Source organism: Telmatherina bonti (genome assembly GCF_933228915.1).
Source record: "Telmatherina bonti genome assembly, chromosome: 18".
NCBI classification, from domain to species: domain Eukaryota; kingdom Metazoa; phylum Chordata; class Actinopteri; order Atheriniformes; family Telmatherinidae; genus Telmatherina; species Telmatherina bonti.
In genome coordinates, this window is record NC_136616.1 from 26318827 (window position 1) to 26333194 (window position 14368).

At 38.0% G+C, this 14368-nt stretch overlaps 2 protein-coding genes across 3 annotated transcripts in view; both read right to left on the reverse strand.

The window, feature by feature from the left end:
• Window positions 1-1073, reverse strand: part of b3gat3 (beta-1,3-glucuronyltransferase 3 (glucuronosyltransferase I)) — a 4550-nt gene extending 3477 nt beyond the window's left edge. Inside the window, exons 1-3 of the mRNA XM_079258231.1 lie at window positions 969-1073; window positions 517-624; window positions 55-235 (exon numbers count right to left, since the gene is read on the reverse strand). Coding sequence (XP_079114357.1) covers window positions 55-235; window positions 517-610 — 275 coding nt within the window. The 5' untranslated portion in view covers window positions 611-624; window positions 969-1073. The remainder of the gene's footprint in view (window positions 1-54; window positions 236-516; window positions 625-968) is intronic.
• Window positions 1074-2355: 1282 nt separating this feature from the next.
• On the reverse strand, window positions 2356-14368 carry naa40 (N-alpha-acetyltransferase 40, NatD catalytic subunit). 2 transcript variants are annotated; one of them, XM_079257730.1, is made up of 9 exons: window positions 14147-14368; window positions 13243-13266; window positions 12114-12209; window positions 9276-9328; window positions 9049-9144; window positions 8619-8777; window positions 8444-8527; window positions 5976-6053; window positions 2356-5509 (listed from the first exon to the last, which is right to left on the reverse strand). In XM_079257730.1, exons 3-9 carry the CDS (start codon window positions 12150-12152, stop codon window positions 5362-5364), a joined length of 657 nt encoding a protein of 218 aa, XP_079113856.1. In that variant the 5' UTR covers window positions 12153-12209; window positions 13243-13266; window positions 14147-14368; the 3' UTR covers window positions 2356-5361. The 2 variants fall into 2 exon arrangements, with proteins under 2 accessions (XP_079113856.1, XP_079113855.1); XM_079257729.1 differs by lacking the exon at window positions 13243-13266.

Consider the following 14368-nt stretch of genomic DNA (forward strand, 5'->3'; position numbering starts at 1 on the left):
CCTAATTATGACTTGAAATGACAGAGGAGAGCAGAGATGAAGGGGAAACCCTACCTTGCATATGTAGGAGTAATTACATAGATTGTGGGCAGGGAAGGCTTGGGTGGCTGCTTTTTGGGTTGTTTTGTAGAATCATACTTCTTCAGCTGATCCTGAAGATGGTGCAGCTCCTCTCGAAGATGAGATATGGTACGGTCTTTAGACATAATGTGCTCTGTGCAGTCACAGCGTTGGCCTGTGTGAGACAGTTCAAGGTACTAAGAGAAATTCCTCTACTTCCATACAAGTATTTATAGACTGTATGCTTTAATCTGATCTCCAGAGCTTTATTAACAATTTGATTCATTTTCACTCACTTAAATTATTACAAGAACGTATTCCATTTTTATGATCAGAATATTTTTACATGGTCCAAACTCAGCGAGAAACGGAAAAGCAGAGAAATAATTAGATGTACTTTAAAAGCACTGCCTAGTTATTCATTTGATGGCTCAAATCTGTATAGTGACAACTTACCGAGCTGCATCAGTGCATACATGAGGCCCATCAGGGAGACCATGAAGTAGAGCACAAACACAGTCTTCAGCTTCAGCTTCATCCTCGTTGCCATGGTGACCTGACCAGCTAGAGGGCAAAAAATTGTGACACATCAATTTTTATTTCCTCAAGTCTTTTCCCCCCACTATACAACTCTTCTGTGTTGTTGGTACTATTATTACTAAGGTACTGAAAACGATTAAGACAGATAAAATAAGTTCAAATTAAATTTATATTTGGAAAAAATGGACCAGATATATTAAGCAAGCCAGCAGCTCTAAAAGAGAAAAACTCGTTTTAAGAGGCATGAAAAGCTAACCATTAGAAGATGAGACTTGGTTTTGTGCACGTGAGAAGGTCGAATATTATAAATAACTAGATGAAAATCTAAAGTAAGATGAGCTACGTGCTTTGATTTTGTCCGCACTCACCAGCTGCGGGAAATGGCGGAGTGGCAGAAGTAAAAGTGTAAAGCGATCAACCTAAAGCTTCATGTCATCGCCGATAAATTAGAGCAAAGGCACCTCAGAGCATCACAACACCCATTCAATCAGCTCAGCTAGGACATTTCTGCAGAAAATATACCAGCAACTTCCGGTTTCAGTGCAACACAATATCAGCTCCCCCTCGGTACATTTACCCCCGAGTTCCGGGGGAAGATGGAGTTTAGACTAATTTTCACGCAAAAATTATTTAAAGTTATTTAAAAAAAAAAAAAAAAAGAAAGAAAAAAAGAAAAAAATAATTAAAATATGTTTGAAAAAGAATATCTTCAAAGCTTGCCAAGAAAAGTACTAATAACAATAATAAAGATACATTTTTAATATTCTAAGTTATATAAAAAGTGTAATCTCCTATGTAAGTGGTAGCTTTTAAACATAGCATAATCTTTTAAATATATTAATCGTATGCCGATTATTTTATCTCTTTATATAACCCATAACATACTCTAATGAATATATTCAAGTCAATTAATTAAAGTATTTTTCATCATGTAAATTAGTGGCAAAGAACTGCACACCTTTGAACTAAATACAAGATGAATTGTATTGTATATGTCTGCACCAAGATGTTGCATATCTTTTAAAAGTCTGTTGTGGATAGTGCAGTCAGATTTGCAGTATCTGCTGGGGTAGTAGCATCAGAACCAGAGACTTGAAGAGAATCAACAAACTGATCAAGAAAACTGGTTCTGTGCTTGGAGTAACTCTGGAGCCGCTGGAGCTAATTGTCCAAAGAACGCTGCACAAGCTGATGAAGCTGATGGAGGATTCTTCACACCCTCTCCACAACATAGTGATGAAAAACAAAGTGTGTTCAGTGAGAGGCTTCTTCAGGTCTGATGCAAGACTGAAAGATACAGAAGATCATTCCTGCCAGCAGCCATCAGCCTCCAGAACAAGACCTCCTTAAGTTAATTATACACTACAATACTGAATTTCTCTTTGGGGATTAATAAAGTATTTTTCATTCATTCATTTCATACATTTAGACTAAAAATTTTCATCACATTGTCAATGAATTTATTGGATAGATTTAATTGTTTAAGTGGTTTTATTTTCATTCACCCTATATTTACCCTATAAATTAGCCACAAATCAATCGTTAACAAAATTGACAAGCATCTTTTGTAAAGTCAAACAACTTTCCTTTATTTGCAACATACAAATAAAACACTGACAAGGCAGAATGACTTTCCCTTTCGTCGTCATTTATGAACAGGACTAACACTCACTCTCAAACATGGAGTTTTTCTTAATTCAACATCATGTTTAAAAAAGTGCTTACCTGCAAAAGGCCAAGAAAAGAGGATGGAATCACAACAGCTTATATATACTTATATATATTTATATACAGAGAAAAGACCAAGAGAAGGATGTGAAATGTTTAGAGGGTAATTAACAGTTTAAGAGGGGAAAAAAAAAAAAAAAAAAAAAAAAAAAATCACTCTGACTTTATAGTAAACTCATTCGGTTCAAGTCACATTTTCAAATGATATTTTCACAAAATCATTTTAAATAACAGTGAGCTTATTTCTTTTGTTTTCTTTAAAAACTTCCCACCTGCCTGGATTGAATGGACCACTGAGCACTGACCAAGGGTCACATTTACTTTCATGCAAACTCATAGCTTTGACAGAACCAAAGATAAAACTACGATCACCTACAGATACTATGTTATTAACATCGCTGTGTGTACAAGAGTCTTTACAAATGACGGCGTGAGAAACAAAAGCTGACTCCAGATCAGAGCTGTGGAACAGTCCAATCCAGCCAACAGCAGGGCTGACAAGGTGGCGGTTCGAGACAGATGAGGTTTGATTACGTTTGATTAACCTGAGAGAGACTGTCAGTCGATTGCTCTACTACCACTATGTACAACAACCTCTTTTCACTGTAACCTATGCAGTACAAAAAAATTAGTTACTGTACGAATAACAAGGTAGTCTAGTCCCAAAACAAGCCAAATGTTAACAGTTTTTGCTCATCCTGATCAGAACTCAAGCAGGAAAGATGAAGATTGGACTCCCAAGTGATAAAAACTGTTTCATCTTCTGTCCAGAAGAAACACGGTAGCGTCACCCTACGACTTTCTCTTGGTAGCCAAAAGAGCTTCTTTTTTTTTTTTTTTTAATTAATATTTTTGTTCTTTGGGGAAATTTCAGACAATCTGTTTCACATTTCAGTTTCCAGTTTCAAAATATTTATCCAGGTACTAAAACTGTATAAAACTTCTGCCTTGGCAGGTTAAAAGCAACGCAAAAACGCACCAGTTTGAAAAATCTTTAAACCCCCCCGTTTCCCCTCCTCTAAATATTAAATCTAAATAAGTTGAAGATACTTCTAGAAATAATGACCATCATGCTGAATCCAAGACAGGGTATCCAACTTAACAAGCGCCCAAAATGATCCAAAAATAGCCTGAAGGTCTTGTAAACAGATTGGGGGATTATAATGGTCAACAGTAGCTGCAACAGCCTTCCAACATCCTCTAATGACTACGTCTATAATCTTACAATTGAACAAGATTAGATTAAGCAGGAACAATTCTAAGTGAATAAGCCGCAGATGTGCAGAGTAACTTTCAGCCCAGACTTTAGATCACATCCTCATTAACTTTAAATGTCATGCAGCTCCCCTTGTTGACAAATTTTGGTTGATTTATTAGATCTGTATGAAATATTCAAGTAATGCGATTAACCCACAAAGTTTTTAAACACTGCGTCACACAGTGCAGTTCAAGTACAGAAACACCAGTTGCGTAATCCTGATTTAGACCGGTTTCTTTTCACATTTTGTTGTTTAAGCTCACGATGCTGGACTGGGAACACGAATGATGACTAAAGAGAAACATGAGCTGTAAAAAGAACTTCCTTCCACTCCTGCATCGTGTGACCGCTATCAATCGTCCTCTGTGGCAAATCAATATGATTTTCTCAAGTTAACAAAATGCACAAGAGACGGAGGATGCTTTTTTTTTTTTAAATGCTAAAGCTAAAAGTAGTATCAACATCGACTTATCATCAATGCATTTTGATATGAGGGGTAAAAAGGACAAGCAGGACTAATGTAACTTTACAAGGGGTCTGCTCTGATCACACAAAAGCACCTTCAGGTGCAAATACCAGCAGAAAGCAGAGATGAATGCAGTGTTACAGGGCTGAAGCATGAGAAACTCATCTGTTTAATGAGTGTACGATTTGTGTCTTAAACCATAAAAACAACAGAAGCTGACAAAAGGAGGAAAAAGATCAAATAATGCACTTCCATGATTCTAAACATATTAAAGAAGCAGGAAGCCATTTTAGTTGCATCTCTAAAAGTAAAACTGTAAAATAAGGTCGGGATTTAATGCAACTGAACATCTGAATGAGGACAAAAATCATAGTGGGACTATTTTCTGGACTGGATGTAGATTTAAAGCACAAGACTGATTAGATGGGATAAATATTCACTTGAATAAACAAAGAAAAAAGGCAACATTGGAGAACATATCTTAAGATCAATAAACTTTAAAAGCAAGAGGGACATCGAAATGTTTGGGTGTGACCTGAATAGAGAAGCTGGACAGCGATGCAGATGTACTGAAACTGTAACATTATTATCACTGGGCATTACGGCTGAAAACAATGAAGCTGCTTTTAGCTGCAATGTTTCTTGTCTACATAACTTACAAGTCAGATATGCGTAAAATTTGAGCTTCAATGGTGCAACAGGTCTTCGTATCGTGTTTGAGGAGTAAAAATGAAGCCTAATCCAACAGCTCTGCTGTTTTAGTGAAACAAGGAAGGCGGTCTTCATGAACTTACAAGTCATTTTAGAGAAATAAACCAACTCTAAAGTTCCCATTTTCACTGCTTAATTAGCCTTGAGTTAAGACATGATCTTTACATCACAAATAATCTGCTGCTGCAGAAAAATCTACGTACCCAGACCCAGCAACTCAGCTTCAGCTTCTGAATCGCAGTTCAAGAAGCATAATGATTCAATACAGTGTAGCATCTCATATCGGCTGTAGTTTTTTCTTGACTGGGAATTACTAACTCGTTAATGGGAATGAAAAAATGAGAGAGGATGGCAATAATTAAGAAAGTTGGAAAAGAATATAGCAGTGTGTGAAAGCTCAAACTGTACACACAAAACAAAACCACGAACAGAATCGTAATCCAGAATGCCACATCGCTATCTGTAACAAGGTATTCCTCCAGCGTTTCATTTTAAACGGCGCTCTGAAGCCTTTTCAACTCAAAAACGGCTCGAGCTTTCACACACAGCCATGAAAGTTGCTGGCTTTTAACCAATCGTAAGCTGTAACTGCAGCCGGTCAGTGGCAGCAGCCGCCGCAGTGCCCGCCGCCGTGGGTGTGCCCCGCCGAGGCCTCGCCGTGTTTGGTCCGCCTACTCAGGATCTCATAAGAGCAATCGTCGCCGCAGCAACCGGACATGCTTGGTGAGGTCTCATCAATCTCGAACCTGAAACAGGAAGGGGATTAAGCTTCAGATGAATGTGATCAGAGTTTTCTGCCTTAAAAGAATTTCATCAACATCAGGAACAAACTCCATCTACTTTTATTTAACCTTCAGGTCTTACATGCAAAGATTCTGCTCTGATCTTTATTTTATTCTTTTTAAAGAGTGGGTTACCAAAGCTTTTGTCTGGTCCTGATAAAGTTAGACTATCTGGACCAGAAAAGTTTTAATGGTGCTTTAAAACCAGTTTACTAGGCCTGTATAGATACAGATTAGACACTGCCTCCGCTGGCTGTACTTCTTTTCAAAACAAAAAACTACATAGGAAATGAATTAATTGGAAAATAAAGATTCTTTTCTTCCCCATCTTAAATTACAGTCACTCAAAGCCCATGCTCAAAGACTGTATTATATTCAGAAAAAGGACATTTTTGCCTGTGGGGTTTAACTCTCCATCTAGTGCACTCACTGTAAAGCTTCTCTGAAGAACTGGTAAGCCCCGTGGTTGTGTTTGAAGACTGTCAACATCACTTTTTTCATCTGTGTACTGGACAGAGAGAGAGAAGAAAAAAAAGCCATTTAAACAAATGAACATTAGTTTCACATGACTAGTGTGAACACGTTTCCTGAAAAAGCCAGTTTGCAAGTGGCAACTTGGGGTTTTCACACCTAGATTAAAATGTATTTCAGCATTTTGGTGTCACCGCCATGTTGCATATGCAGCAAGCATTTTAGCCAACAACACACACACACACACACACATACTGTCAGCTTTGGTTTTCAACATGACCGTGAGGAAGAAGTTAGCTAAAGTTTCTACAAAATGCTGAAGCACATAGACATTAACCGTAGTACAGATTTAGAGAGGACTGTTTCAGATTTAATGTGTTTTGAGGAAGATTTAAAAGCTTTGTTTACATAAAGAGATATGTGACAAAGAGTTGGTCTGAGTGCAAAATATGCTAAATGATGCTTTTAAACTATCAGTACTTTTAGCTTTGAACTAGTCTGAGAAAAAAAACTGTAAACCCACTTTGCTCACAATAAAAATAACTTTACCGACAGCATTGACTTGTGGGAGCCTTGCAGTTCAACAACACTCCCCATCCTCCCTTTGAAGCTTTCACACAGCTATCTGTTTCATAAAACTTCTAAATTAGTGCGACATCGTGACGCAGGCAGATGTTTTTTTTTACCTCAATTTCAGGGGGAAAAAAGTTGTGATGCTGCAAAAAATGTAAAAACCCAGCTTTAATTCTCAACAGAAAAGAAATGAAACGCGGAAACAGACATTTTACAATTATATGAAAAATAGCAGCTCATTTCTAGTTTAATGGCAGCAAAACATCTGAAAAAAAGTTGGAACGGGGGCAGCAAAAAGCTGGAAAGGTTTCTAGCAGAAATAAAAAGAACTGGAGGAGAATTTGGCAACTAACCAGGTTAACTAGCAACAGTAACATGACTAGTTTATTATGTTTTAATTCATTCATTCATTAATTGACTCATGTATTTTCTTTCTATGCATATGTTGAAGTTCTTTTTATGTGTTGTTGTTCTTTTTACTTTATTCTTGTTTAAAAAAAAAAAAAAAAATCACAAAAAAAAAACAAAAAAAAAAACCCACATTGCAAAAGAATTGACATAAAAATGCTACCAGACATAAACTCCTGAAGACATTAAAGACACGATCATGTAAATTGTCTTAAAAAATAATCAGAAGGAATCTCTGTGTGCATGGGACAAGTCAAATAGCTTAAACAATAAGTTCATGTTCTTCAGGCCATCCGGTGGCATCGCATTAAAAACAGACATGACTCTACTAGAAACTGCTGAAGGGGCTGAACACAATTCATCATCTAATCCACACATGTAGACACCAAATGTGAACAGAATCCATAATTGCCACCACCTTCTCTGGGTTGAAATCCCTTAAACAGTCTGAGGCATAAAGAAATAATAAAATGTTATGTCATCAGATTAATCAAAAATGTATTTTTCTTTAGAAACTGTGGACATCATGCCCTGCAGATTAAGGAGAAGAGGGACCATCTGGTTTATCGGTGGACTGATTTGACGTTACGAGGTTGCATAAAGACTATTTCAAGCTTGATGCAGGAGACGGATACACAGATGGACGAGCACTTTTGTCCAGTCCCCCTGTATTGCTTCTGCATTTTGGTCCGTTTTCAGGGGCCTTGCAGATCCATGGCTTGACGTAGCAGAGCAAGCCGAGCTGTACCATTTGAAAGCATGGAGGCAGTGCTGTGTACAGAGCTCCCTTCTGCATTCTTATGTCATTTTCAGGCTATGCACTACTGTAAAATTGTTAGAAACTGCACAAAACACTCCGACAGCAATTCCTCTAACGCTTCCACCATATAGCAACGCTCCATCTCTGTAATTGTTGCCCTTGTTGTCTTATTCTTCTTCTTTCTATACCTCTTCCTCTCTGGTTTGTTCCTTTTGCTGGTTGCAAATCAGCTATACTAGTGGATGAATTGACTTCATCATGACAATGTAAAAGATGCAATAAAGTATGAAGGTGGCGACATATGACAACATTTAAACAGCAATATTTGCTCCCATCCAGACAACATCTCTTTCAGGTAAGGTGGATTTCATCAAGACGACACATACTGCATTGTGATGATGCAGACAGGTCTGGTCTGCACGCAGTTCCAGCCTTTTACCAACAGAAACATCATGAAAAGAACAAATCGACAAAGTTTACAGACCATTGTTAATAGAAGAGGGGATGATCCACAATGAAACAAAAAAATGGGAAAATGTCCCAGTTTCAACATCCGATATGTCTTGTTGTTTTACTGGGAATAAAATATTTGTAAATTATTTATCTACATTTTATACAACATCCCAGTTTGTGTGGAATTGGTGTTGTGAATAAATAAATCACTCAAGTAGGAGTTGCAGTTTTACCTGTTAGCGATGAGCTGGAGAATCTGGATGAGGAACTTGCCGAGCCCTTTCCTCCGTACTTTGCTTTCTAACTGCACCTCATAGCTGCAGAGTAAAAAAAACAAAGTGTCCAAATTACATAAAAACACTTTTTAGTTTTCAAGAAAAGCCTTAAACACACAAACGAGTACCTTACCAATATAAAACTTCTTCTCCACACTCCACATCAAATCGAAAGTGAGAGAAAGCCACTGGGGCGGAGTCTGCGTCGCGGGCCAGCAGGTACCATGCCCTCTCGTCGTTCATCTCCTCCCTCTTTTCTCTCTCCTTCCACCCCCACTCGCTCTGTTCATATCTATTGTACAGCAGAGAGGATATGGGACCCAACGTGACTTGGCGTGGTAATACTAACCTCACATTTCGCCTAATTCACATGCTTTTTAGAAAGAACGTCTTTCTAAATTAAAGTAAATTCATTTTCGACTGACCAGGAGCTATTTGTTAAATTGGAGTGAAATTCTGGCAAAGTGTGATACGATAAATTCTAGTCTTACATCTGTCAGCATCCACTCAAAACACATAAAAATCCTACTTACTAACTAACACAACAAGACATGGGAACTCACAGCGTCTGCATGTTGGCTCTGGTGAGTTCGAAAGCCCACTCCACAGACAGTGGGTTGAGGGAGGTCACTCTCTTACACTCAATCTGCAGGTTCAGCCTGGACAGGACGACAAGGTAACAAGGTCAAAAGAACATCTTCTCAAATCCCAAACTGTTAAAGTGGGAGACAAACAAAGAGAGAAAGCTGAATAAATCATTGGACAAAGTGTAGGAAAAAAAAGCACATACCCATTTCTGTCGTACTTTTTGAAGGCTGGGAAGGCGGCCAGAGGGTCATCAAGCTGCGAGAAAGAGGAACAAAATCAAACTTTCTAAAGCTGAAATGATCAAAAGAAACTCAATCACCCCACCTCGCTGAAAATGCTGTAGACAAAGCTTAAAAGCTGAATTAATAATTCATAAGTCTGTTCACAGTGACATTTTCCTTGATGTTGTGAATAAACAAAGAGCTGATGGTTTATATAAATATGAACCTTTGAGCTATTATTTGGGGGAATTACATCAATCCCAATCAGAAGGGTCTCTTGCAGGATGACAACAGCTACATCTTTGTGTACAAAATAACACTTCAAATTCCCTGCTATAAAAATATCTCATTTACATTTCTTTGCAGCAGTGTTTCATCGGATAACTCCTGATTTGTCTTCACTAGTGAATAAAAATCAGGATAATGTTCCCTTTAAGAGGGAAAAAATTGGTGATTGAATGGTATGATGATTAAACTGAAATATAATAACAAAATGCTTTGTCCTTGACGGTCACTGTGAACTGTTTACACCGTGTTTCTATGCAAATTGTAAAACTTTTTCCTTTGTTGATCAGAAAAAATGCATGTATAAAACAATAGAATGAAAACTGTCACTGTGGAAAACAAAATATGACCAGAGGCTATGTAGCGTGCATGCCAGGCCTCTTGTAGGCTGTGAAACTTTAAAAACAACACACACAGGTGTGCGCTGATTCTTCATAAGAGCAGAAAACAACATATCACAAGTTTTGCATGACAACCACTAGTTAAAGGCACTTCTTCAGTGATGGTGTGAATAATCTTACACAAACAGGTTTTGCTTTAAAAGACCAAATAAATTAAAAAGATGCGGCAGCACAAGCATGGCAAAGAGATCGACCATTGTTGGTGTCGGGTTAAGCAGGGTCTGAATAGGCAAGTGCATGATTGACATGAAATGTGTCATCGTCGTCCTAAGATTGCAGTATGTTTACACTGACGGGACTCACGTTGATTTATGAGAATATTTCATTCTGGGGGCTGTTGTCAAATTATCCACGCTAATCTACAACCATGTAAACGAGAGGCCAGAATAAAAACTTTAGTGTTTTATTGGCTAGTTACATGATGTTTTTTTAATTCCGAATAATTAGGAATTAACATTCTCCTACGAGTTTACATTAAAAATAACAATTCTGAATGAACGTTTACATGAAACACGTCCTCACTTAATTCCTCTTCAGAGCGGCGGGTTAGGAAGGGTTCTGATTGAACAGAGGGCGCACGTGACGTATGACGTATACCGGAAATAAACCAAGGTGGCTCCCCGCTTCTCGTCTTTTCAGTCGTAACTTGTAAAAACTACATAATAAGTGCCACTTTCACTGATATTTGTATTACAATTTTGAAGTACCAGCTCAACATTAGCATACTACTTCACTTTTTGCAGCAACTGAGAAGGAGACGAAAGATAGACCACCGAACACAGGAGGTAAAACAACGCGCGTCATCGGGACAGGACAAGGTAACGAGCATGCTCAGAACGACCGGAATTAACTTAGAGTGGTATCAAGGTTTACATGACAGAGGAATTAAATAGTTTGGAATTAAAATGCAAATAAAATAGCCACTTACATCTGAATTAAGTTTAATTCCAAATAGAAATCAGCATTAGGAATTAAGTGTTTACGTGGTCATTTTTCATCAGTTTAAAGTGAAATGAACTTTTATTTGGAATTAAACAGGAATTAAAACTCCCGTGTAAACGTAGCAACTGTCTCAGCATCATGGTGTAAACTGGGTCCAGTGTATCCACTGCCCTCATCAATGGCAGGGTTTCCATTCACTTGTTGAGCAAATATACATTTGAAGCAATCCAGTGACTGGAAGGAGATGCCTTCATTTTGGGAAATATCAGAAATATTATAGCATTTATGCTAGTTTAAAAATATACTAAAGCAGTTTCCTTGCTCCCTTCTGCATTTTGTGTTTTTTCACACAGGTAAAAATGATCTCAAGTGAGCATATAAATCTTTTAAATGAAAAGAGAAAAAAACACAAACAATGGAAACACAGCTTATTTAGATGATTTGAAAAAGCAGACATTTTTTCTGATTAAAGCGCTGGTTAAAGCCACACCTTCCTTTTATTTAAAGGCCCGTGAGATGATCAAGATTAAATGATGAATGGGCCACTTGTTTGTTTAAAACAATCGACCAAGTCAGCATTTGTTACTGTTCGCAAACAGATAAATATCTGCTACACTCTGGGGCAATTTCATACAGTCTGTTGGCAAAACAGCAGTGAAGAGGAGATGGAGAGACAACAGCTGTCAATACAAAGCATAAGGAGTGAATAAGGAGTAATGAACCCAGGCTGGCTTGTTTTTACCGTTGAGGAAACAACTGCAGGTCAGTGACTGAGTTCACTATGCAACCCCCCCAAACACTTCACTACAGTTTACTCAAACACTAACCCACCTACAGGATGCAGGCGCACGGCATTCAGCTGAAGGAGTTGGATGTAATGATGCTGATTAATAATGCATAAAGAAACATATGGTGCTGTATTTAGCTCCACTGTCATGTGCATATCAATTATGTGTGCAGAGTTAGACGGGTATCATTAGTGTTTCTTCATATGAATGGTGATCATTATTGCAACTTTAAATGCTGTGTTTAATGAAATCCAAGACAATTTGCAGGGGAAAAAAAGGGCCAAGTCATTAATGCCTCTGTTGAATTTTTTTTTTTTTTAAATGATTTTTGCAGTCAACAACCATTGAACACCCTCCCATGTTGATGCCAGCAGCCTCACTGGTTAACCTGCAACAAAGTTACCTTATTGGCCGCATCAACCTTTGCACATACAGCGTCCATAGCTGCTCTCTCCTCCAGACGCCGGGCTTTCTTCTCCTTTGCTTTGTTGGATTTCCTCTAAAAACACGGGACATAAGGAGGAAATGAGCAATAAAGCATGTTGAAAAGGAGAGTCACAGTGGAGGAAAATGACTGGATGAATGCATCATTGTTGAATCAGAAGGAAAAATTATGGCATAATCTATTTTAAATAAAAAGGTCAAAATAAACTTAATCGCTTCCCTTCTTGGTTTCATATGATCAGCTGAATCAAATTGTGTCTCTTCATAATGACTGTTAGTAGATTCAACTCAAAGTGAGCAAAATATCTACTGATAACATGAGAAGGAAAACTAACATTTCAGTATGAGACGAGCCAACTTGTCAGATTATTCATCAACATGAAGCATGGTTGGATTAATGCAAAAATCCTAGATACATCCAAGATTAATTGATACAGGATCAAGATGTTGCCAAAGAACCACTGTGCATTTGGTTATCACACAAAACATGTCAAATGTGCACTGTAGCGATTAAAGCAGGAATGTCTGCCTTTTGGTTACACAATTTATGCACTAAATGGTACTAGTGACATTCAAAAAGCTAAACACAAAGGTTTTTTAAGCTTTTCTTTTTCTTTTTTTTTTATTTATTACTTTAAGTACTGAAAGCCCCCTTATAATAGATAACAAAACCCATTAGTGGTGCTGCCTGCAGATCTCATTTGCAGCCTTGTTTTCTTCACAAATACACAGAGCACATTAGATAAATATAAATAAAAACTTCAAACCTGAGAACAAGCACTTACATCAAAGCCAGACAAAACAAATTAAGTTCAATCATGTAGATCAAATTGCAGTTGTTAGACTTGCAAGAACATCATATTATACTGTAATAAGCATGCTCATTCTTAAAACAAAATGCTGCAAGATTACAGCTCCATTTAAAATATAAAATCTCAGCAGATTTTGTCTTCAACCAAAGGAATTATGTTATGTAGTGTAGCTGATGTTGCAAAAAGCAAAAAGCTTCCTGTGTGAGATTGTTTTATTGACAGCAATTCTCCAATCAGGGTTATTAAATCATCAGCAATGGTGCGCCAATAACTCACGCAAATGTCTTATTAGATTTTGCCCTGCAACAGAGAAATGAGACTGGAATAAATGGTAAATTTTGGTTGCTTCTCTCAGTCAATTATCATTAGCATCCATTTTATGGTGCTATTAAAACATGTCGTATGTGATGGTGATGTTAATGAAAAGGCAAACTGGTGCATTGCCGCTTCATGGACAAACAAGAAGGAATTAAGTGAATTCCTTCATTCCTGGCCTGAACAGTCGAGGTAGCCATTATGAAGAGGAATGCAGCGAGTTGCCAACTTTAGCTGCGAGTATTAACTCAGTACCAGGCACAGAAAAGCTGCAGACTGAGCTGGGACTGTGGAAAACACGTGGATGGGTTTATTAAGACTTCAGTGAAAGTGGATGACTCGTATCTGCTTACATCGACTGCTATAAGTTTGTATTCAGCTATACAAGTATTAAGTGCAGGCCTAGTAGCTGTAGAGAGGCAATTAACTTCCTACAGGCCTGCATTTATCAATACCAGGTGGGAAAAGACATCACACAGTCGGGCCTGCTTGGAAAAGATGCACTCAGTCACATACAAGTGATTAGCAGTAATAGCTAGCAATTCCCTCGCCATTTGCTAATGTGACATTTATTTTCAGCCTGGCTAACAATGTCACAACAAACACAAGAGTTTGGTGTGTTTAGCTCCAAGGACGATGCGGAAATAATTCTGAGAATGTCTCGTAAAGCTATTCGTGCTAACTATACAATGCTAACTAGGCTGAGGCAGCTAAACAGCCAACCCAACACCTATTAGCTACATCCATCCATCTCCTCCTTTCTTTTTTTCTATCATCATCAGCAGGTATTTACAGTACAAAGTCCAAAACATCCAGCTTTGATTGTATCACGTCGTATACGTAAAGCAAAAAGCACGTAACTCACCCCCATTTTGAAGCTGTGTGTTATCGGTCGCCTCGGAGAAACGCACCTCTATTGTCCCGGTGCTTATTATTAGTATCGTGACTACTGACGGAGCGAAAGGGGCCAGATTAATGTGACAGTGATAGATGGTGTGCTAAAGAGGCTAACCGGATTCAAAACAAACAAAGCGGCTGCGAGAGGAGCAGTAGCTAGTCGCAAATTTGATTAATTATCTATGTAGAG

Bases quoted from the DNA above. Each gene is read 5' to 3' on its own strand.
- naa40 (XM_079257729.1), bottom strand. The intron at 8,528-8,618 runs GTAAGGTACTCG...TTTACTCTGCAG, and splicing joins GGAGAAGAAGTTTTATATTG to CTATGAGGTGCAGTTAGAAA. The intron at 5,510-5,975 runs GTGAGTGCACTA...TTCCTGTTTCAG, and splicing joins TTCTTCAGAGAAGCTTTACA to GTTCGAGATTGATGAGACCT.